This window comes from Hippopotamus amphibius, chromosome 7, assembly GCF_030028045.1.
Source record: "Hippopotamus amphibius kiboko isolate mHipAmp2 chromosome 7, mHipAmp2.hap2, whole genome shotgun sequence".
In the NCBI taxonomy this organism is placed as follows: domain Eukaryota; kingdom Metazoa; phylum Chordata; class Mammalia; order Artiodactyla; family Hippopotamidae; genus Hippopotamus; species Hippopotamus amphibius.
The window spans coordinates 125,589,612-125,615,394 of NC_080192.1; the positions used below are offsets into that span (position 1 = coordinate 125,589,612).

Genomic DNA, 25,783 nt, shown 5'->3' on the forward strand with positions numbered 1-25,783 from the left:
ATAGAAACCTTGCCCACCCCACCCTCACTTCCCAAACACAGAGGATACCCCAGAGGATGTCAGGAAACATAGATGTGAACGTTGAGCCCCAGACTTTAATGCACCTGTAGGCTTGGCTTCCCAAGTCACGTCCATGGGGATGAAGACTTGGATCTTGTGGATGTATACATTGATTCAGTCCTCACCTAGGGCATCCCAGGGCCGACTTTGTGAAGGTGGGATCAGGGCCTTTAAGGACGGATCATATGCTTTGGCTCCTGTCCTGCCTCCAGCTTGGCCCTGCCTGTCCCTGCGTGGGCCCAGTTCCTGTCCTCCCTCACTGCACATCTTGACTCCTATTGGTGTCTGTTGCTCCGAATGAGGGGAGGTCTTTCTTCTACCTTTTCAGTTCATAATTCCCTGTTTGTGAAATATGGACATCAAGGCCTTGGGGTCCCATGGAGGAAGCAGGTCAGTGGGAGTTCAATCAGTCACTTCCTATCTGAGTAACCTCAGATGTGACTTAATTTCTCTAAGCCCCAGTGTCTTCTTCTGTCAAGAGAAGAAGGGGTAGGAGTCCTGCCTACTTCATAGGTCTTCGATAAGATGAAGATGTGGGGTGCCTGGCATAGTGTCTGACCATGGTAAGCCCTCAGTAAATGTTATCAATTATGAAAGTACTTCTTACAGGCCTTCATGGAGGTCACCCACTCCGGGATCCTCTATAAACACATACCCCGTGCTGCCAAAGTCGAGAACATAAGTCCAACCCCAAGCTTGACTTCTGGAACACTTGTAAGAAGAGACAAAATGAAGAAGGGTGGAGTATCATGGGATTGATAAACTTGGCGTTCTTCTCTTTTGTTATGACTCTTCTTTTTACTCTGTGATGTTTGCTTCCAGTCCTCAAGCTGGGCCGAGGCTGAGCAACATCAACCAGTGGGCTCCTATGGACCTGCCCGGGCCTGCACCTGCCAGCTGTGGTCATCTGGAAACCAGTCGGCCTTGAAAGTCATGTCTTAAAACCTAAAGGAAGCTGCTGGTCCCCTAATTAGAATTGTCTTAAGGAGACTTAGGAAACTAGTGGCAGGTCTCTAGATTTACAGGGTTAGGATGAAGGACGTATAAAGTACCTCGATCTAAGGGATTTTGGGGGAGCCTGAGGTCAGTCTGGATACAAAGGAGGACTATTAGGTTTTCTAAGCCCACCCAAGGGAAGACCCGAGAGTCCAAAGTACACCAAGTCTCCCTGTTACCCTTTTGTAGTGTTACGGATGGTGCGGGGAACTTCCATGCAATCTCCTTCCTGTAGCTCAGGCTGGGAAGATCCCCACCTCCACCCGAGTGGCCAAGGCTGGCTTCCTAGGCACAGAACTTAGGCATGATTGCTTCGGTAGTCGCACACATTCCCAGAGGCTAGATTTCCACCTACAGGTTCAGTGTCAAAGTGTTTGGTCACTGCCAGCTCGCTACAGCCAAGGGAACTGGGCGTCACTCTGGGCAGGGCCACCACAGGGTTGTTCTGATGGGTTACTGTACCATTCTTCTGAATGGCTGTGTTTTATACTGGGACAATTTCTTAACGCTAACTGTTAATTCAGTTTTTGAACTATGACTCATATCCTGGAAGATTTCAGAGTATGGGTGCAGATTGATAAAAATGCATGAACACACACACACGCTCACCCTGGCACAGTCACTCTCCTTCTTAATTCTTTGAGAATCTTGAGGCAAACTGGGTCCCTACAGAGTGGGAAGCACATTCCACCTCCTTCCCTGGGGAACCTGCTTTAGGGACGACAGCAGGCCCTCCTTTAGAGGCAGGCAGAGTGAGGGGACTGACAGGCTGTAGGTTTGGTTGTGTTGGCCCAGGATGAATTCTGTAGGATCATGGACCTTCAGAGGCAGAGGGCGCCATAGAGGGGGTATGCTCCATCTCTTTCATCTTCCAATGCAGAAAGCCAGGCACAGAAAGATGAATGGATGTGCTGAGGCCCCTCAGCTGCTGTATGCAGGACCAAGCCTGGAAACATCCTCACTGCTCTACCGAGACCTTTCCCTTCACAGTGCTTGACACTCCTTCTCAGCAGGCCAACTGTTTCCAGAAGATTCCATTACTTTATCTTTGTTCCATAATGGTAGTGACTAGAAAGTGGGTAGCAGTGATTTCAACTATGTGATTAGCAGGTTCTGGAAAGTGTATCTTTTTCTCATTGCTCTTTTTCAATGGTTAGAGTCTCCTGGTTCCAAAAGGGTATATAAAAAGTAAGGTCAAAATCTCTGGATTCTTCTGAAGGTCAGTCACTTTATAAAATGGACCTGACACAGAGGAAATATAGATCTGTCCCCTTAGGGTAGTATAGAAGCCTTTACAGATATGAAAAAGTTGCAGACTTAGAATCTAATAATAACCAAAATGTAGCACTTCATATGCTTCTCATATATTATTTAATCTTTGGCCCTGGGTTAAAATTCTGAAGCTGTGAAGGTGTGATGAATAACATAGGTCTTCAGCATTAACCAGCCTTGGGTCACGTTCTGGTTCTGCCTCATGGTAGTCCTTTGCTCTTTGTACAAGTAGAGTAAACTTTCTGAGCCTCAGTTTCCTCATCTTTAAAGAGAAGACACAATTCACTTCTCAATTTTGGTCAGCAGATTAAATATAGTGATATAAGAAGACACCTTAGCACAGTCCCTGGCAGACACCTGGGGTTAGTGAATGTGATTTCCCACCCCTCTTCTTGGGCGTGGACCTGCTCAGCCATTGGGTTGCTTAAGGCTGAACACTTCAAAGAAGCCCTTAGTCCCTCTGAGTCCTGTCTGTAAGAGAGATTCCACAGCACCCACTGCACAGGGACACAGTCAGAGGAGGGCTAACGAGAGAGATCCAAGAAGCACCCTAGGTCTAGAAACTCAGAAAAGGCCTAAGGAAAATGAGGCTTAGCATGGTGTTTTTAGAGAAGGCAAATCCCAGGTATTTTTGCTCGAAAGGCACAGAGGTTAGCTCAAGAGAGAGAAACCTGTGTTGAAATGTTATAAGAAATTAAATCAGAATGTAGGAAAGCCCAATCTGATTTCACCCAAAATGAGCTGTAATGTTAACTCCATTCCTATTTAAAGCCAAAGAATACATCGTTGATGGCTAAAGAGAAGCTGCCTCAGAGCAAGAATTTCACAGTGAACCCATTTGATAATAGGAGTATCTGCCTAGCCTGTTTTACTAGGCAAGGTCTGACCCAAGCACAGCTGATTATCAGACTCTCCAGAGTTCAAAGATCCAAGGACTGATGAACTTGAGGCTGAGATTGAACATTCTGTTGTCTGTTTGTCTAATATGCACACAGAGCACATTTGCCAGGCAGTGTCTGAGCTGGCATGCCACACTTCTGTCCCAAATAGAAATAGGACGACTTTAACTGGAGAAAAAAAGTCAAGATGGAGGATGGGCCTCAGAAGTTGAAGCTTTGGGAAAGGTACCAATAATTGCCGAAGTGGGGTAGAGACGGCCAATAGCTTTCTCTCTCACCTTCTGACTTGGTCATTCACTAATGTGGACAGGTCTTTTTGATCATCCCCAGAGGAGCCAGGTTTACACACCTTTCATTATAAGAATAATTAGTGTGCTACAAAGTACAAAATGTTGGATCCATTTTCTTCTCCTTGCATTCTGCTATCAAAACCAGGTACCTGGCAAGCAAGTCTTGAAGATTAAAGCAGCCTACAATTCATGAACACCAACTCATAGCAGCAGCTCAGCCCCCAGAGGCAGGTAGAAAGTCTTCAAGGCTGATAAAATATGTAGGCAGCAAGTGGCATGTCAACTCAAACAAGTCTAGCTCTGCCTGTTTCAGCTTGACATTATAAAGGTGAATTGTCTGAATCGTGAAAGGGCGAGTGGTATTAACCTTAGGACCAGAAGGATGGCGGCTCTTGGAGAGCAGCTGGTACATAAATCTCTGCTGGTTGAGAAGTAGAAAGATACTTAATAGAAGGGTAATTGAAGGATTTCTCCCCTCCACCAAACTTAGTTAGTTTGGCCAGTGTCAGTAGGAATTATTTTACTCCCTCTCCAGGGCAGGGCCAGCTTCTATGGTGTAACCAAAGGACATTCTAGTGGCTGGCTGCCTGCACTAGACTTGGCCCTACTTCTCTGCCTTCTGAAATTCCCAACAGGAGACTCAACTTTGAGATCAAGGTAGCATTAACTCCAGAGGCAGCTGTTATAATGCACAGTGATATTTGGGAGTTAGTACTCATTAGCACCACCACACAGATTGATTTATCAAATTAGTTATAACCCTTCTGAGAGCAAGCACTTTGAAATCTTAAAAAAAGTCAGATCAGGAAGGAGCTTTAGAAGACATCTAGTGTGGGTCTTATTCTGTGTTTGTGGAACTTAAGGCCCAGAGAGGTTCAGTGGCTTATTCAAGGTAACTAGCAAATCAGTGGTAGAGTTGGAGCTGGAACCCACGTTTCACTGGGTAATTGTTTCTAGAATCATTGAGTGTAAACCTCTTATTTACAAATGAGGGCACCAAGTTCCACGTGTGAGAAGAGACTGGCCAAGCCTGAATACCAACCAGATTCCCCAAATTCACATCCAGTGGTCTTTATATCAAACTTTCCCTTTTTTCACATCCCCAGGGCTAAAGGGAGATGATGAAGTAAAGGGTGGATGACTAATTTGCTTTTTGGCACATATTCTATTGATCCATCAGCAAGTATTGAGAGCCTTCTAGGTACAAAGTGCTTCTGCCACTTTGGGTAATAAACAATGAGCAAGTCAAGGGAAAGAGAAGGTGAGTGTATCCTAAAAGTAGGGCAGACGTGGAATGATTGGACACAAGGATGATTCTTGCAAAGAAGCCCAGAAAAAGATCATACAAAGCCCCAGGGCATGGCCTCTTCTCTCTCTCCTTACCCAGTGACCTCACCCATTCCCTCCCCAAGAGAATAAATTCAGATTAGCTATCACAGTCTTGGTAATCCTCTCTAGAGCCTGGTTGAAGGGTAGATGATAGGGCTGGCAAGCAGGGCTGTGAGTAGCTTAAGTTCCCTTTGGCCTCCTCTTAGTTAGGGCAGGACCTGATGAGGATTTTTCCTGAGCATCAACTGTGGACCAGACTCATGTGCACAGATAATGTATTATCCTACTAGTTCTTACAGCAATCTCCAGAGGTAGAAATTATCACCCCTACTGTACAACTGAGGAAATCTGAGGCCAGAGAGGTTAATTTTCTTGTCTGACTTAGATTCAGACCTATCTGGTTGCAAAGCCAGGCTCTGCCCACTTGACCTCGGGCCCTCTCCATGTCACCAGGTACCCTGACAGGATGCAAAACTTTTCATGATCCAAGCTGTTAGCTCTTTTTTAAGCTGCCTTCTCTGAAGACACCTCCCATAATCTGGATTATGCAAAGAACACTTTTTTCTCTCTTAGTCTCCTTTTCATCCACGTGGAGGTCAGCCACCTGTGAAATTGAGTCTCCACAGCTGGACAGGGTGAAGATTGTGGCAGAGATGGAGGCCAACTTCCTGGAGTAGAGGAGTGGGGCTGGAAGGTCACATTTGGAAGACGGTTTGCTCCGCTGACCGTTGGCTGTCCTTACAGGTCTGGAGTGCAGCTTTGACTTCCCCTGTGAGCTGGAGTATTCCCCTCCACTGCGCAACCTTGGGAACCAGAGCTGGTCCTGGCGCCGCGTCCCTTCCGCGGAGGCCTCCCAGATGGACCTGCTGGATGGGCCTGAGATGGAGCGTTCCAAGGAGATGCCCAGAGGTAAGGGTAGAGGCCACTGCAGTGTCCTGGACGGGCCAGGATGGGGCTGGGATGTTTAGTTCTGTTTGAAATTTTGAGGCTTCTCCACCCCTGTTCTATCATGTTTCCTTTGAAACCTGTTTTTAATATCTGGGCCTCTCCATGGCTTGGGCTGTACAAGGAAGAGGAGAATGCACGTCCAATTTCAAGATCAATCCAACCCTTTACTCTCTTATCAATTAAAGGAAGTAGGATTTTATAGCTCTTTCATGTAGATTTCCCAATGTAAGATGTAGAAGAAAATGTTAATCTGTTTGTTCATTTGGAATGGGGTGGCCAGTTAAAACGCAAGACACCAGTTAAGTTTGAGCTTCAAGTGAACAACATATGATTTTTCAGTATAAGTATGCCTCATGCAATATTATTATATTATTATTCCAATTATACTAAAAAATTCAAATGTAATGAGAGTCCTACATTTTTTATTTGCTAAATCTGGCAATCCTCATTTGGAAGGTGTTGTGTAACTGAGTTAAATGTTAGTGTCAAAGCCAGTATTCAGACTGTGTATTCGCTCTGCAAGGTGCTTCCAGTAGTTCTGAACTGTTTCTGAACATCCTCTTCTGAATTATCAGGATTGAAAAATGTAGGCTCAGGGTAAGCAGTAGGTGCTTGTTAAATATTTGCTGAGTTTTTAGAGAGAGATGTGGAGGCACTAAGCCCTAGTCCTGCCTCAGGTCTCTTTAAGGCAGTGGTCCCCAACCTTTTTGGCACCAGGGACTGCTTTCGTGGAAGACAATTTTTCCAAGGATGTGGTGGGGGAGGGGAATGGTTCAGGTGGTAATGCGAGTGATGGGGAGCAGCAGATGAAGCTTTGCTCGCTGGCCCGCCACTCACCTCCTTCTGTGCAGCCCGGTTCCTAACAGGCCGTTGATTGGTACTGGTCCATGGCCAAAGAGTTGGGCACCGCTGCTTTAAGGCAAATCTTAGAGCTCCCAATTCCTTGGACCCAGAAAACTCGACTGACCCAGTATTGACAGCCTATGTTTCTAACTTTGAGGAGGAAATTGTAACTGCCACAGTACTCGACTTTCAGGACATTCCGAGTAGTGCTTGCAGTTTGCAAAGCCCTTCCAACTGCACTGTCTCAGTGGATTCCCATTTTGTGAGGGAGTCAGGCCCGATGGGAAAGCTAGGGCTCAGAGAGGGCAAGTGACTTGTTAAAGATCAGCTTACACACGTGGGTCCAGGTGTAGATGCTGCCATGTTGAGTCACAGACAAGAATACGTTCCACCTTGTCTTGTTTCTGTCTTTGTAGCAAAAGCTATGGTGAGAGCCTGCTGTGGGGCCAGTGCTCAGGCAGATGCTCTTGGGAAACTAACAGGGACAGGGCTCAAGTAAGCTCATGGACTAATAGCTAGTAACCAATGCTCCCAGGCTTCTACATCAATCTGGAACCCTGAACTGTGAGGCACCTTTCTTTTCTACACACTCTCCCATGCTGACCTTTTCTATTTTCATGACTCTCTTGAAATTTCTTGACTTCTATATATATTTTGAGCTGCTTTCATCTGGATACTGATGTGTAATGTGGGGTGTGTGTTTGTGTAGATGAATGGTTCTTAACCCAATAATGCATTCAAATCTCCTGGGGAACTTATAAAAAATACTCCATAAGCCCTATATCCTAAGATTCTGATTCAGTAGATCTGAGATAGAACCTAGAAATCTATAGATTTTAAAATCTTATTATAAAGTCTAGCATGTACAAAAAAGTAGATATAACATGTATGCAAGGATTAAAGATTACAATAAAATCAGTACTTGTGTTCTCATCACCAAGTGTAGGAATTTGGGTGTTGTCAGTCCCTTTACCACCTCTTCCGTTCCCCACCTAGACCAAAAATCTCTCCCTCTCCCCAGAGGTTACGATTATCCTGCACTGTGTTAATCATTCATTTGCTTTTCTTTGTGGCCTTACCACTTACGTATATAGCCTCAAACAACATATTGATTAGGTTTGCAACCTGTTATATAAATGGGATAATGTTGTTGTTTTGTGATTTGCCCATTTTGATGCATGTAGCTGTGGTTCATTTTATTTTGAATCCATTGCATAAAAATACCACAATTTATCTCTTCCATTGTTGCTAGATATTTGGGTCGTTTCCAGCTTTTCACTATTACCAACACTACTGTCAGCATTTTTGTACGTGCCTCTTGGTGTGTATGCATGTCCAAGAGTTTCCCTAGAGCATTGAACTTGGAGTGGAATTTCTGGGTCACAAGGTACAGCTTCTGTTTTAATAGATAATCCAATGTATTTTCCAGAGTGGTGGCACCAATTTATACTCCCGCGAGTGATGTATTAGTACATCTGGGATTCTACATCCTCACCAGGACCTGGTATTGCCAGACTTTGTCATTTTTGTTCATCTGGTGGATGAAATACAGTATGTCATTGCAGCTTTGATTTCCATGGGACTCTGTCTTATTTTAAAATTGTATAAGTTTCTCAGGTGATTCTGAGGTTTATTGTACTATTGGTGTGGACCCTCTTTCAGGCTTACTCCTATTCAGCCACCCCTAGGGATGTCTCTGGATCCCAGTTCCTAACCTCTAGAAACAGCCCTGGCAGTACATGTAATTTTGGTTGTTGTGGGGTTTTTTAACTGGATAACCATTGAATTGTGATCACAGTTCAGTGAGATCAGGAGAGAGGGACAAGTGGCAATTGTCCACAGACAATGTGATGTCAGACTTTATAACTTTGAAAATCAGTGCTTTTTAAATTTTTAAACAGTTTTTAAAGCAGTGCCAATAGATCGTGTATTGCCGCTCTCTGACTTGTTTCTCCTCCTCCATCCTCTATCTTACAATCTTTGACATCTGCATGTTACACCGACTACTGTGAGAAAAAAAAAAAAGGAAGGAGAGGAGGGGAGGAAGAAATACTCACTTCTCAGTGGTCCTGAGTGTGGAAATATATTGAGGCCTTTATGTTTCTCTAAAGCTGGGTCCCAAGGGCCAGGACATGCACTGAATGTGAACCTTTCCCATTAGATGAATCAGGATTTGAATATCCACTTTTTAGTAAGTGTTGCCAACTTCCACCTCTCTGAAAAATCACTGCTCTTCCTAGCGTGGTGGGATCTCACATCACTGAAGATGATGATGGGAACAACCATGACAAACGCCTCTGTGGATACACCAGTTCACTTTAGCAAATTCTTTAGTGAACAAACACATCCAAACATAACTTGGGGAATCTCACCATTGCCAGATACTTGTGTTTAATTTTTGGGGGTCTAATGGAGGGATCTATACTCACATAGCCTTGATCAGTCTAAGAAACAAGAGACCATCCTCCCAGCTTTTGTAGGGATACTTCTGGAAGGTCACTGAGAGGTACTCAAAATTTCCGGTAACGGACCACTCATTGATTTTTCTGTCAGCTGATTACATCACTAGCTGTTTGCTCCCTGAAGTAGGGTTGCTCCTCATGAAGCAGGCTGATGTATCGTAATATCCCTTGACTTTTAGGGAAAGAGGTGAAGGTGAGGGGAGAGAAAATGACGTGCCCAATCCAGACGGCAGCAAAGCAAGGACCTAACTCTCAACTCTTTAGAATCTCACTTTCTCTGTCATTTTGGCAGAAAGAATACTGTTGGTGGAGATAAGATGGAGGAATGGAGTGCCCTTTAGGGCAGTGTAGTCAATAGAGGGTTTTTTTGTTTTTTTGTTTTTTTAACTCAACATTTATTGGTTGGATGGTATTTAGACTCTAATGCAATATTTCTTGTCAGGGGATATAGAAGGGCCAGAGAAAGGCAGTGAGATAATACCAATCATAGATAATGAACTCTAGGAGTATAAATTCTAAATGATTTTAATTTATGATCCTTGTAGCTGAGAATAATAAGGGAGATGCAATTCAGACCAGCAAGATAATAAAAAGTGATGATCTTGACGGAACACAATATTATAAATTAATAAAATCTTGAGGAATCATCAGGTTGAGGCATTCTATGACTTTTTAAGAAGTGCCAGGGGATTTTAATGTCTACAACTTCCAGTGTTTTGGAATGTAGTCAAGGGAACATATTTTTCTTCTCCAGCAAGATAAGATTTTGATCTCTCGCTAAACACTAGCTTTAAAATGGGAAACACATTAGTAGCTCCTCCCCATAGCCCCTCCCCAATCCCTCACTCATGCATACACTGGGAGAATGGGAGTAGGCTCAGCTGGAAGGGGCTGGCTTTCTCCCTGTGTTAAATCAGCTCTCTTCCAGGGCACTGATGCTCAAGTTTTTGCTTTATTTTTGTTTTGTTTTTGGTGGAGGGCCTGGGTGGAACTCTGCTCTGAGATTTTTTCTGTTTATCTAAATAGTTTAATTTTCAAAAAGGTTGAGAAATACTGTTCTGGAGCTCTGAAATGCCTAACAAGGCTGCCACAGATGACAAGGGCACTGCAATGCCAGAGTGGGGTCATTTAGCCTTTTGGTCCACTCCTGTTGTACCCTTGTGTGTTAGTTTTTTGTAGCTGCTGCAACAAATGGACACAAACTGGATGGCTTAAAACAACAGAAATCAATGTTCTCCTGCTTCTGGAAGCCAGCAGTCTGAAACCAAGTGTTGGTATGTTTGGTACCTTCTGGAGGCTCTGCAGGAGAATCCATTCCATGCCTCTTTCCTAGCTTCTGGTGGTCAATAATTGCTCCTCTCACTTTTTCTGTATAATCAGTCTTTAGCAAAGACCTCTGGTTTTAGAAGGATGTTGAAGCTGGGAGAGCAGTTGGGAGAGAGAGACAAATTGGAATAGAAGAAAAAATGTGATTGGAATCACACATGTACACACGCACACTACAGAACAGAACAATGTTCCTTTCTTTTCACTTGTGTCAAATGGGGTGATCCAAACTGGGCCAGACTGAGACTGTCTATCTATGTCAAGTATTTCCTGGAAGCTCCCTTCCTACGCTGCTCACCGTGTCTACTATGAAGTTTCTGTTTTAAGGCAATGGTCTCTAAACTTTATTATTTACTTTATTTTATTGTACGCCCCATTAGTAAAATATTTCTGAGCACCTCTGCTATGTATGTATTCATCATTTATATGCATACATTTGTTTCTAGCTGTATAATAGTATTGGTAAAGCTTGTTTTGTTTCTTCTTTAAATTAAAGTAAATATAATCTTGCACACACTTTGGAGACCACTGCAGGACATCTGTCCTCTATAAATGGGATTGGACTTCAGGGTTCACTAAGGCATGTCACCCAGCCCCAGAGTCATTGATGTCCCTGTCCCTTTCCAGTCCTTTAAGAAGCCTCCTGGGTAGATTTCTCCCTGTCTGTTCCCCTTCCATCTCCTGAGCTGTGCTGGCCAGGCACTCTCCATCAAGAAGGCCTTGCAAACAGGTTTAGCTCTTGTGGTCTCTCTGAGTCTCAAAGACCATTTAGTCTCCTTTTTTCAGAATCTGTATGGTTTGAAGAGGAAAGAAATCACTTCTTGTCTAAGTGCTATTAATGTACTAACTCACCCTCAAGACTCAAAAGATATTTCTTCCCTGTAGACTACCTGACAGACCTGAGGATCAGGGTTGCAACCAAATGTTTTCTACTGGCTTATCTAAAAAGGTATCTTGGTGGTGTTGTTTACGATGGTGAAAAACTAGAAATCACTTAAATGCTCAAACAATAAGGATTTAATTAAATAAAATATAGTATATCTGAATATTATACAGCTATTATTATATTTATGCTATATAAAAATTTTAATAATATAGGAAAGTATTCAAGCCCTATTATTAGATTTTTTTTAAAAAAGGTTAAACAATGTGTGTTATATAACTCGTTTTGTAAAAGAGAAAATTGTATATGTATATAAGAAAAAAAGTCTATAAGGAAATATACCAACATAGTAGTAGAAGTTATTTCTCAATGACTCAATTATCAGTGATTTTTATTTTCTTCTATGTGCTCTTGGTATTTGAGTCCATAAGCATGTACTACTTTTATAAATAAGATAAAACATGTCATTATTATTATTATTATTATTTTAATGGCTGCACCCCACAGCATGGGAGATCTTAGTTCCCCGACCAGGGATCAAACCTGCACCTCCTGCATTGGAAGCATGGCATCTTAACTACTGGACTGCCAGGGCAGTCCCAACATGTCATTATTTTTTAATATAACAGGATAAAAAACTCTTATTTGAGGCTATATCCTATTGAATTATTTTAGACTTATTTGGGAAAAAAATGTTAACTATTTTCTGCCACAACAACAACCAAAAGCCAGTGGTACGGAATGGGGTGAGATAGACAAGCAGGTGGACAAGCTGGTTGCATTCCTGCCTGCCTGGGTAGGCAGGGCACCAGCAGTTCTCATCAGCTCACAAATCCAGAGCACCCCCCCCCCACCCTGTTTCTGCTGGCTTATCCTTGAAGGGTTACAAAGGGTAACCACTTGTGCATAAGGCTCAGGAACGCACCCAGGGACCAAGGGCAGCATGTGAGCAGGAGAGACGTCAGCATATCCTATTTCAGTTCAATCTTTGCCCCTTCATACCTATCAGAAGGGTTCTGGGTGGTCATGCCTTTCATTTGCACACAACTTCTCATCATACTAGGTCATTTGGGACTATTTGTAGCCTCTTATCCCTGCCCCTCTTCTGGAACTCACCGGGAGAGGTCACATTAGTTCCCTGGTTCTGCTTACAGAAATGTGTCCCTCATCTCCTGAGCAATGAGGTCACTGGGCCTTAGATCTTGACCCTTCGACAAGCTGTGACTTGTGATTCTTTCATCCTAATGAGATTCTGGTGCCAACCTGACAGCTGGAACTTGAGCTCCAGAGAGGAACTTGTCTTAATGAGTTGGCATGCTTTCGGGGTGTCTGGTGAAGTATTTCTTACCTCCCCACTCTTCCAAGGTGTTGCCTCTGCCTTCTGTGGGAAGCCTTCAGTGGGAAGGGATGGATTATGGTTGTCCGGTGAAGATTATGCCCTTCCTTAGCTGAATGTAACACCTTGCCCACAGGGCATGTGGAGTAATAAGGGAAGATGAGAGTTGGAGGGTAAAGGGACCTGGGCCCTCGCCCCAACTCTGCCATAAGGGATGTCACTTTACCTGTCTGGGCTATAGGTTCCTCATTGATAAGGTAAAGGTCTTAGACTAGATTGTCACTAAGGCTATTTCCCACTATCATATAAGACTAGGGGTAGACATATCCCATACAAAGGATAGCCATGTACCTGGCACAAAATTTGTGAGCTACAGAAATCCCACCAGCCTCAAGAGATATACCCATTCCCCAAGATTTACCCATGGCTTCTGGAAGCTGGACAGCCCCATGACTCAAGTCACTCTTCAGACCACAGCATCAAGATGGAGCGTTGCCTCTGGAAACCTATATGGCACCCTAGAGGGGAGAAAGAGGAGCTCCTTGAGAGGCTAGGAAGCCTGAAGAGTATTCACAGAATAGGGCTGTGGGCCAGTGTGGCAGATAAAATGATGGCCACCCAAAGAGGTCCTAATCCCCAGAACCTGTGAATATGTTGCCTTACATGGCAAAAGGGACTTTGCAGGTGAGATTACCCTGGATTTTCCAGATGGGCCCAATGAAATCACAAGGGTTCTAATAAGTGAAAGAGGGAGGCAGGAGAACCAGAGTCAGAGAAGATGTGATGATGGAATCAGAGGTCAGAGAGAGACAGAGGTTTGAAGATCATTTCATTATGTGCTATTTGCATCAATTTTAAAATTCCATTTATACTTTGAATTGTATATTTCCTCACTAAATCAACAATTGGTAATCCCTTACTGAATGCAGGACACTGTGGATTAAAATCTAAGTCGAGGGGACATCTAAAATCAAGGGGGGAACACAGTTCTGCGTAAAGTGGTAGCACGGCAGCTGCTGGTGTTGAAGATGGAAGAAGAGGCCATGAGGAAAGGAATGCAAGCAGCTTCTAGAAGCCAGAAAAGGCACGAAAATGAATTCTTCCTTGACTGTCATCCAGAAGGAACACAGCCCACCAACTCATTTTAGCCTTCTGACCTCCTGAACTGTAAGATAATAAATGTGTGTTGTTTTAAGCCACTAAGTTTCTGATAATTTGTCATAGCAGCCATAGAAAACATGGCTGCAGCTAATACTGCTGGTCTTGAGCTGGTCTTGAGCAAGTTTGGAGGAAAAGTCATATGCTCTTGACTCCCTTACCATTCTGGAAAGGGAAGGGCTCAAAGGACTGGCTGGGCCTTAGAGACACACTTCCTTGTAGCTACTGTAGACGGTGTCCTTTGAGTTATTGCTGGAAGGGCAGTCTGTAGACATCCCCTTCTACAACAGGGCAGACATCTCTGTGGACCAGAAATGGAACAGAAAGAGCAGCAACAGGAGCTGAGGCTACAAGTACACAGCTGCATCTGGGAGTCTGGCTCCTGTGTGTAAGAAGGACTGAAGGTACCCCAGGCTGGGGCCTGGAGAGGGTCATTGCTCAAAATGGGGTAGCTGGGGTGAGGCTACCTCCCCTGTGGAAGAAAGCTGTGATGCTGCCCAGGACAGTGTCTGTGGAGCTCCGGTGTGAGATGCAGCGAAAGTACATGTGCAGGGCCTGTGGTGAGCGGCTGCCAGTCAGGCCTTGGGCTCTGTCTCAAGTGAAACTGGAAAGAGCCATAGTCTGCAAAGTGCTTTTCCATCCACAATCACCTTTGATTCTCACAAAACAACGAGATGGATAGTGTTAGTGTCCCTAACGTATAGGTTGGTAAACTAAGGCTAAATAGTAGGCTTCAGAGAGAGGAAACGGGGTCTTTCTCATTTATTGTGATGTCCCAGGAGCCTGGCCCAGTGCCCAGTATAAAATAGACATTCACTAAATATTTCTTGACCCACAGATGGAAGCGTAGAGGGATGAAGTAAGCTGCTCATCTACAAAGTCTACAAAGCCAGAATGTGGCTGAGGCAGCTCTTGAATTCCAGTTTTGAATTCCAGGCAGTTTTGAATACCAAATTTCATGTTCTTCCTATTATATCAAACTCTTCGTAAAACACAATGTTTCCCAGGCTACTCCTACACAAGACTTACTCTCATTAGATGTCTGGCAGTATTCAGAAGGTCAGGGCATCGTCCACACACCAGTGATGCTGGGGAGACTCCCTCTGTTCCATGACACAACCAGATTATATCCACCGTGGTATCTGGTAAGGGCAATGGCTTCAGAAGGATCTCTGGAAGCCTACTGTCACCCAAGTCCTCTCTGCAGACGGCCAGGGCAAGGAGTGCTGCCTAAGGCAGTCACAGCATGAAGCTTGCCATCTGGGCTACATAGTGACACAATCAGTGTGAGAAGATGGAGTTGGGTTACTGCAACCAGAACTGCTCTCTTGGAAATGTGGGGAGCGCTGTGCTGAGAGTCAGGAGTGTTGTGCTGTCCCAGGCTAGCATGTGAGCTCCGGCCTCAGTTTTTCAATTGGTAAATTGAGTGGGTAGGGACTAGATAGGCTCTAGGAGCATGTGAAGTTGCCTTTCTGATTTCCTACTTCCTCTTATTAAGACCTTTTATTACTGTTATCTGGATTTTTTAGCCTCACTGATTTCTATATATCAAATGGTTCAGATAAGACACATCTTAAAGAAATATGGGCTCTGTTTAAGGAAGGCTATGAACCGCTTGGAATTTATGCTTGAAGAGAGTTGAGGGAAAGCCAAGACCTTGCAAAGAGGAATAAAATAAAATTCTCTTGAATGGGGATAACTACAGTGTAATTCTACTTAGAGCGGAAAGATAATCTTTACTCATTCAAGATGGAGAAAGGCTGGTCTAATGTAAGTCAAAGAGAGATCTGGGGGTCGTTTTATCTCTGTGGCTCTCTTTCCTGACTTGTTATAAAAATCAATGGGAATAATGCACAAGAGACCACTCTGTAAACAGGAAAAAGGCATATAGTAGAATAACACGTAGCCCAGCCTAATAGCAGTCATCCTGGCCATAGCAGTCCAAAGCAAGGGGTGCCGCTCTGTCTTTATTTAAGACTCTTGACCCTAAAAGGCAGGAGACTTATTTGGCCCAGGTATCCATGGATAGCATATTTAGGACTTTTGGGACATGACAAAAGAATTTTCTGCAAAGGACTGAGCACATTTTCAAATCTAGTGTCTAGTTCTCCCATTGAGGTATTGGTAAGGACTTTTCACCTGGTTGCTATCATGGTAGTCTAGGTTGTTCTTTTCTTTTTTTTTTTTTTTCAAATCTCTTTATTGGAATATAATTGCTTTACACTGTTGTGCCAGTTTTTGAGGTACACCAAAGTGAATCAGCTGTATTTATACATATATCCCCATATCCCCTCCCTCCCGCGACTCCCTCCCACCCTCCCTATCCTGGCCCTCTAACTCATCACCCATCATCGAGTTTATCTCCCTATGTTATGCAGCAACTTCCCACTAGCTATCTATTTTACATTTGGTAGTATATATATGCCAGTGCTACTCTCTCACTTCATCCCAGCTTCCTCTTTGCCCCCCCACCCCCGTGTGCTCAAGTCCATTCTCTACATCTTTATCTTTATTCTTGCCCTGTCACTGGGTTCATCAATACCATTTTTTCTATGTTTTTCTTATCTAAAGCATTATGATTTATTTTGATTCTTTCCACTTCTTCCTTTAGAATTTTTAGTACTAATTGCTAGTCACGCTTAATCAAAACACACTTTATTGGATATCAGTTCTTTCTTAGCTGATTTTTGTGGAAGCTGTTATTATTTGGAAGTATGCTGGATTTACTTGATTTACTAGGCTACTTGTTAATGAAACTGGCTGCATGCATGGCGTGGCAGCTCCCTGTGTCTCTGTTGTGGAGTACCCTGACCTGTACTTGTGTTCTCTTTGGCAACTGTCTTCTCTCTGATGTGATTGGCATTCTCTGCACCGGGAAGCAATGGAAGAGGTATTTGAAATATTATGCTGGCAATAAAGAACTATTTACTCCTTGTAAATAAAATTAGAACGGTCTAAAATGAGAATGCCTCAAATGAGAATGGTCTTCTCTTTCTGAGGTAGATGGAATCAAATTCACTTCTGCAGCAACGGCATGGGATGCTCCTGTTCAATACCTTCCCCTCCAACATTGCTTGCACTCACACACATACAAAATGTTATTCAGGTATCGCTCCTGAGACTACATACTCTGCCTCTCCTAAGAATCATCTTTCCTCATTATTAAGACCGTGCATTTATACCCAAAACTCTCCATTCCAACAGCAGTATGTACTTAGGGAGCCGCCGAGTGTGGGAGGAATCAGTGCATTTGCTGCTGTCCCTCCCACATCCAAACTCTTAACACAGGTGCTTCCCTATTTAGTCTTTAACTATAAATTATATCAAAAACATTGAGCATATTAAAAAAATAGAGCAATCGAAATAATTAATGCCTTCAAAATGAAGAAGTGGGAGAAGGTAAGAGTCTCAATTCTTTAGGCTTGGCAACCCTCCCGAGGTCAACTGTGATTGTCCAGCCCCCACATGAGTGCTTCATTCCTTCCTCTTAATTTTTCCATCCTTGCTTTTCCCTCTGTCTTCTATTCTTGTGTCCTGTGGCCCTCTTCCCTCCTCAATCTCTATTTCTCTTCAAAAGCGAGTGCGTCCTTTGCATCTACAACTCTGGACATAGAAGAGGCAGGATTAGCAGGATGAGTTGTCACAGAGACTGGAAGTGGGCTTCCCCTACCAATAAAGGCAAATTCAGGCCCGATGCCTTTCATGTGACACACGTACAAGGATACATTTGAGAAACATTGCTTGCTAGAGAAACAAGAAAGTTTGGCAAATTCTGGAAGTCTTGTGCTCCATGAGGAAACAATTAAAATTAAAACCTCACGTAAGAAAACAATAAGCTGAGTCAATTGGCTTCTTTACCTCTGAGGTCAAAGTCAAGATGGAAAGTCAATGTTCTTCAGAAGGGAACCAGGTGCTTAGATGGTGTGAAAGAAGGATCCCTAACGAGTCCTGTCTTTCAGAGGGATTTAGAAATTGAGTTTCTGCAGGAAATGTAATTAGCATTTCATTTCCCAACACCTCTATCAGAGGCAGCAACAGCCCACAACTTTTTAAAAATTCACGCTTTCATAAATGCATACATAAAGTCATTGAGTCCATTTACCCTGGAAAAGGAAAAGAAAAAATGAAGTGAAAGTAGAGGAGAAACAACCAAAAGCCATGAGATTGATAAGGAGCTTTCCTATGAACATGTTGAACCAGATCAAGAAAATGACTTAGCCTGCATCAAGAAGGGCTAAGGTTGAGGGGAGGGAAGGCAGCCCTGGGACCAGCTAAGCTATATGGCTCCTCTGTGTGAATTTGAAAAAGTTGCCTTCACTGGGTGAAGGAATCAGGAAAAGATGCCTCTTTTGGTTGGGTCCAGCCAGTGCTAGAACTCGTAGCTTGACAAGCAGAGCACGAGCTGAATCTCAGCCCCACCTGCCCCCTCACTTAACATATTTGTGCAGGGCATAACCCACCCAACTGTATACAAGGACCCTGTCAGTGATTACTAAGGGCTTACTTTATGCCAAGCACTTATCGAACTCTGCCTTATATGATTCTCACAGTAACCCTGTGAAATATTCAGAAAAATAAATATCCATGTTTCAGACTAATAAAGTAAGATTTGAAGAAGAAAGAGGAGGCAGGATTTCCAGCTATGGCCAAGCGAAGGGACTGGCAAATTCTCTCCCCAAAAAGCAACTGTGAAGCTGGACTAAATTGACAAAAACAACCATATGAGTGCTCTGAATATTGGCCAAATGAATATAACAATCTGAGAAGTATTCATGCTTAAGAAACTGTTGAACTTCTGTCTTTCCTGCAGTGTGTGGTTGCAGATAAGACCCAGGTAAGAACCGTGGGAGTCTGTGGCATTCTGACCTGGTGCTTCTACTGTCTACCTAACTCAGTCAACACAGAGGTCCTTACAAAGTAGGGTACGCCATAAAGACCAACAGCTTCTATGCCACACTTGAAGGGGGCTCACTTGATTTGGAGGAGGAGGTAGAGTACATGCCTGGCAGTGTTGTAGGTGAAAGTGAAAACCTATGACTCAACTAGCTTGAGACTCTCTCATGGTTGGTTCAGGCATATTCATGACTGAGACTATGTGTATTCCCAGATGGGAAAGAGTCCAAGCTAGCCACAAGTCTCTGGTCAACCCTAGGACTGTGGGTATACGCAGAGGAGACATCAGCAGCCCAGGCACTAAGTGAACTTTTTTACCCACACACAGATCTATTGGCAAAAGACAGAAGTTTTACTGGTTCAAAGTGTCTGAGCACGTTCTTTGTCCAAATATCTGCAGACCACTAAGCTACACACAAATGACCCATAGGAAGCCAGGATGAAAAACTAAAATAAGAACTTTAAAAAAAACTGAGCAGAGAAATCAGCAGTCATACATTGTAAGGAAGATGGATTTCATAGATGTAGCTCAGCCAAGTGATTAAACAAAGAAACTAACTTAAGAAAACAAAACAAAACAGCAAAAACAAAAGGATCATCAACAATCTTCAGGGAAGAAAATTAGAATCCAAAATTGCTACCAGACCTGCCTCACAATAAATATGAAAGTAAGACCTTCAGCGTGAAATGAAATTATAGTAGGAGATAACTTGGATCCACAGGAAGAAATGAAGACCACCAGAAATAGTAAATATGTGAGTTAGTATAAAAGACTCAATAAATATGTTTTTTAAAAATTTTTTCTTAACATTTTTGAAAAACATAAAAACTTATGGGATAAAACTAAAAAAAAAAGATGCTTAGAGAGAAGAGAATAGCTTTATATGCTTATATTAGAAAAGAAGAAAAGTCTCAGAAAGAAGGAAAAGAAAATCCAGGCATGCAGAAGAAAAAAATAAAGATTAGAACAAAAATAAATAAAATAGAAAACAGAAAACAATAGTGAGAATCAATGAAACCAAAAGTTGGTTCTTGGAAAGAGCAATAAAATTGACAAAACTTTAACTGGACTAACCATGGGGAAAAGAGAAGGCACAGCAAATTACCAAAATCAGCAATTCAAAAGGGAATATCACTACATACCCTAAAGGAATTAAATGAATATGAAGAAATATCATAAATACTGTTTACAGTATTACAAGTTGTCAATAATCTGGACAACTTGGATGAAATGGACAAATTCCTAGAAAGACACACGTTATAATAACTAATTCAAGAAAAAATAGAAAAATTTGAACACACCTCTAACAAGTAAACAATGTGAATTAGTAATTATAAATCTTCCCACAGAGAAAAGCCCAAACCTAGATGTCTTCACTGGGGAATTCTATCAAATATTTAAAGAACAAATCGTGCTAATTTTTCATATGCTCTTTCAGAAGATAGAGGAATGAATACTCCAACCCACCCTATAAGACCACTCACTTTTCCCTGATGCTAAAGCTAGAAAAAGACATCACAAGGAAAAAAACACACCAATATCCATTGTGAACATAGATACAAAAAGCCTTAACAAAATAAGCAAATAAAATTTAGCAACATATGAAAAGGATGATACTATGATCAACTGGAAATTATCCAAGAATATAAGGTTTAACATTCACAAAGAAAGTAATGTAATACACTACACTGATAGTATAAAGGACATAAACAATATGACCATCTCAATAGAAATAGAAAAGGCATTTGAGAAAATCTAACATCCATTTGTGATAAAATCTCTCTACAAACTGGTAATAGGGAGGAACTTCCTAAACCTGCTAAACAGCATCTATGAAAAACCCATATCTAGCAACATATCTGATGAAAGACTGAAAGCTTTCTCCCAAGATTGTGGACAAGGCAAGAATCTCTGCTTTCATCACTTCTGTTCAACATTGAACCTTACTAGTGCAATAAGGAAGAGAAAGGAAGATGAGAGAAGGAGGGAAGGAAGGAAGGAAGCAAGGGAAGAAGGGAGAAATTAAAGGCAAACAGATTGAAAAGGAAAAAAGAAAATTTTCTTTATTGCCAGGTAACAGGATCCTTTATTTAGAAAATCCAAAAGAATTCACATAAGAAAGCAAAAGCTATTAGAACAACAGCAACAAAAAATGTATTTAGGAAGATCACAAGATATAAATTGATATACAAAAATTAATTATATTTCTATGTTCTAACAACAAACAATTCCCAGAGGGAATTAAGAAATCAATTCAAATGATAAAAGAATCAAAAAGAACAAAATATTTAGGAATAGATTTAACAAAAGTGTAAACCTTGCACACTGAAAATTACAGAGCATTGCTGAAAGAAATTAAGGGATAATATAAACAAAAAGAGAGACCTTATATTTTCATGGATAGGAAAACTTAATAGTGTAAGATGGCATTACTCACCAAATTGATCTGTAAATTCAATGCAATCCCTGCCAAAATCCCAGCAGGCTTCCTTTTCTTTTCTTTTCCTTCCCTTCCCTTCCCTTCCCTTCCATTTCCTTCCCCTTCCCCCCTCCCATCCCCCCTCCCCTTCTCCCTTCCCTTCCCTTCCCTTCCCTTTTACCTTTTCTTTCCATCCTTTCTTTAGCTTAAAATCTATATGAAGATGCAAGGGATCTAGAATATATGACATTTTTTTTAAAAGAGGAAGAAAAATTTGGAGGATTTACATTATCTTCCTTCAAAACTTACTATAAAGCCAAAGTAGTAAAGACAGTGTGATATTGGGGCAAGGAGAGGCATGTATATTAATGGAACAGATCTGAGAGTCCAGAAATAAATCCTAACAGTTATGATTAGTTAATTTTTGACAACGGTGCCCAGGCAGTTCAACTCAGGAAAGGTAGTCTTTTCAACAGACAATGCTGGGGTAACTGAATATTCATATACAAAAAACAAACTTAGACCCCTACCTCAAACCATATACAAAAATTAACTCAAAATGAATATGGACCTAAATGTGAAAGCTAAAACTGTACAGTTTCTAGAAAAAAAAAAAAAAAAAGGATTATATCTTTTACCCTGATTTGGGAAAATAGTTCTTCAATATGACACTAAAATCACAATCAATAAAAGAAAAATTGATAAATTGTACCTCAACAAAATGTAAAACTTTTGTGCTTAGAGACACCATTAAGAAAATGAAATAAGCCACAGTGGGAAATATTTGCAAATTATATATTAATAAAAGATGTGTATGACTCTTGCAATTCAATAATAAGCCTAAAAATCCAATTAAAAATGAGAATCAGGCCTTTATCACCTTCTGAGATGGCCCACACTATCTTTGGAATGTGTTTCTCTCTAAATAAACTTCTTACCTATCACTTTTTCTCTCACTGAATTCTTTCTGTGATAAGACATCAAGAACCTGAGCTTCATTAAGTCCTGAAACCAGCTGTCCAGTTTTCCCAGCACCACTTACTGAGGAGACTGTCTTTTCTTCATTACATATTTTGCTTTCTTTGTCATAGACTAAATGACTGACTGCTACCAGGACTGCCTTAGAATATACAGTTGACCCTTGAACAACGTGGACATCAGGCGTGCCAACCCTTCCAGCAACTGAAAAATACATGTATAACTTTGCTTTTGGCCCTTCCTATTGGCAATTCTGAGTTCCTGGTTCAATCAAACATGGATCCTGTAATATTGTAGGACTCCCCTGGTGGTGTAGTGGTTAAGAATCCACCTGCCAATGCAGGGGACACGGGTTTGAGCCCTGATCCAGGAAGATCCCACATGCTGCGGAGCAACTAAGCTGTGTGCCACAACTACTGATCCTGCACTCTAGAGCCCGTGAGCCACAACTATTGAGCCCACGTGCCACAACTACTGAAGCCCACATGCCTAGAGCCCATGCTCCACAGCAAAAGAAGCCACCGCAATGAGAAGCCTGTGCACCATGACGAAGAGAAGCCCCCACTTGCCGCAACTAGAGAAAGCGAGTGCGCCACGATGAAGACCCAATGCAGCCAATATATACATAAATTAATTAATTAATTAAAAAAATGAGAGTCATATTATCCACTTCAAAGGGATTTGGTGAAAATTAAACAAGATAGTGCACTAAAGCTCTCTTTTGGCACAGTGTGTGGCATAGAGTGAATAATAAATGGCAGTGATAGTTATGCTCAGAAAAGTTATCACTATTTTATAAATAAACAGAGAAGGTAAGGAACTGGCCCAAGAGCACTCAGGGTATAAGCAGCAGCATGAACCAGGCTCCAGCTTGCAGTGCCCAGGAGAATTTAAAAAGTTTCACAGTGAACTTCACATTGGGTGAGTGAAAGGTGCTCCTTTGTGCCATCCCATCATTCAAAGTGACCAAGGATGGAGCCACCTCTAGTATTCCTGTTCCATCAAGTTCTGCTATTAGGGGAGGTGGGGGAGAGAGAAAGAGGAAGAAGCAGCCGGCCTTTAGTGGGCAACTCTCATGGTCTCATGGTTCTCACTCTTTCCCTCACTTGATTTTCATTAATTGTTTAAACATTATTATAGTTCACTGTCATTCGTATTTGGAATAGAGAAAAATTGGAAGCTACTTTAAATGTCTGTTAATAAGGACTGGCCATTAAATTAACTAGGATTTAACCATAACAAATTTAATTACAAAATTAATATATACTTGTGAAAAAATTTGGATAGGTATATGTACTGACATGGAAATATATTGATATATATATATAGTTAAATGAAAAATGTAGGTTGTAAAGCACTGTGAGTATTTTGGCCTTATTTGGTTTATATGTGTTTATTTATGTATAGAAAATATCCTGGAAGCATGTATATCAAATCATTATCACCAGTTACTTCTGGAAAGTAGGATCTTGGTTGAAGAGCCAAGGGGATGATACATTTTTGTGTCGTCAGAATTTTTCATATATTTCTTTTGTAACTAAAAATGAAAGAACTATTTAAATGCTTTTATTTAAAAATTTTTATTTTTGTCTCATTAAAAAAAGAAAAAGTTACTTAAAGTCACACAACTAGTAAATGTCACACTCAGGATTTGAACCCAGGATCAGATCTATGCCTTCTTCACCATACCATTCTCCTTTAGAAGGAACCCCGATGAGAAATTAAGAAGTGCTTCCTAAGCATAAGACTGTGAATCTGATTCAGTTATCAAAAGACATCTCAGATTCTCCTATTTGGGAAATGCTGGAAAATGAGTAGTGGTCTCGAATGGTTCAGGAAGGTGATGAGAGCCTTGTGAAGAAACAAGGGCATTGACCAAGTGAATCCTAGAAGCCCCTTTTGTATTCTTTTGTGATGCAACAGAATAAGGAAACACCAATATGTTGATAGTATCAAATTAGGTAGCAAATTTTCAAAGCACCGAGGGAAAAAGGGATCCTAGAAACGACAGTCTAGTAATTCAATCCCTGTTAAAATAGTGGAACAAATATTAAGAGGAAAAAAATACTATCTAGGATAATGAAATTATGAGCAATAAGCATTATGGGTTTTAAAAGAACAAATCATGCCAGACAAAGTTGATTGCTTTTTTGATTAGTAGACTAAGGGGATAGAGTAGATGTAATATATCTTGATTTTAGCAAAAGGTTTGATAGTGTCTCGTGAAATTTTACTCAGGAAATTAATTGAAAATGGCCCAGAGATGAGCACTGTTGCGTGAACTTCAGTGTGGTGGCAGGACAGCAGAAGGGAATGAGAAACGGCGATGTATCATAGTGGGGAGATGTGGGGTGGGGAGGTTCAGGTTAGGGGTCAGTTCTATTTAATTATTTCATTACTTCTCAGGAAGAAGAGGAGGCAGCTCTTACGTGAGTGAAATTTATATTATGTCTTATCTGTGTGCTTTAATGAAAAAATCCTTTGAAAGCTAGCAAGTGTACCTGGTTTCCAATCTCAGGTGTAGCCTTGGTCTGGGTCCCAGAAGAAGCCCTATGAATGCAAACAATATCATGCAGTCCCATAATGAATTTCAGCTCCAATTCTGAATGACGAGTTAAATATAATGGCCTTAGCCAAGAGCCCTACCTATCCTTGTCACCATGCCCTCATCCTGCATAATCTCCCTCTCAACTCCTAATACCTGGGAGCCCTCCAACATCTTGGAGCCCAGCACTCACCCCTAAAATCAGCTCTCAGTGCCTACTATGTGTCAGGCCCATGGTAGATGTAAAGGATAAAGAATGTCATAAATGCGTAAGACATACAGGATAGTTCATGGTTTAGAGTAGGTGACAGACACATTAAACTCATGTGATCACTGCTGTAATCAAGTTTAAAGAGCATTCTATGGAAAATTAGAGGAGGCTGAGAGTAACATTAGATGGGGGAGAAGGGGAATTTGGAAGAGCTAAAAGTTGCTGAGGCCAACTTCAAAAAGGAGGTGCTATTTGACCAGAGGCTTAAAAATATATTAGGTAAGATGGGAAAGGAAAGGGCAAATCAGCCAGGGAATGGGGACCAGTTACCCAACCTCTGTAATTGATCCGTAAAATTCTAACAGTAATCATATCAACCCTAAGTGTTGTTAGGAGGATGAAGTGAAGGGTCATCTGTATACAATACAGTGCTGTGCGGAGCACAGAGTAGAGGTTCAAGAGTTGGAAGCCATTATGTTGCTGCTGATGGTTGGGGGCAAGGGGCAAGGTGGGGTGGGGTTGTGGTGGGACGCAAGGATGGAAAGATGTTTAGAACCAACTTGTAAAGAAGGACCTTAAAGACACATTAAGGTATCCAGACTTTATAAGGCAGACGATAGGAGAACATCAGTGGGCTTTAAACAGAGGAGGTAACTTGGCCAGACCTTGTTTTACCAAGATCAGTCTGATAGTGATGGAGGAAGAATATAAGGAAAGAGTGGACAAAACAAGGCCAGGTAAGAGGCTACTCAAATACAAATGAAGACCCTAACTGGGGCAGCCCCATTGGGAGTAGGAAAAAGGCTGTGAATCTGAGGTCTGTCTTGACAAATGAAGGAAAGAGAATCAATATTAACTTGATTGTATGGTTTCAGCAGCTAGATATTTTGTAATGCCATTATCTGAAAACTGAAGCTCTGAAATGGAAAGAGCA

At 41.8% G+C, this 25,783-nt stretch overlaps 1 protein-coding gene across 1 annotated transcript in view; it reads left to right on the top strand.

The window, feature by feature from the left end:
• Positions 1–25,783, top strand: part of ALK (ALK receptor tyrosine kinase) — a 695,731-nt gene that overhangs the window by 220,101 nt on the left and 449,847 nt on the right. The window contains exon 3 of the mRNA XM_057743015.1: positions 5,591–5,755. Coding sequence (XP_057598998.1) covers positions 5,591–5,755 — 165 coding nt within the window. The remainder of the gene's footprint in view (positions 1–5,590; positions 5,756–25,783) is intronic.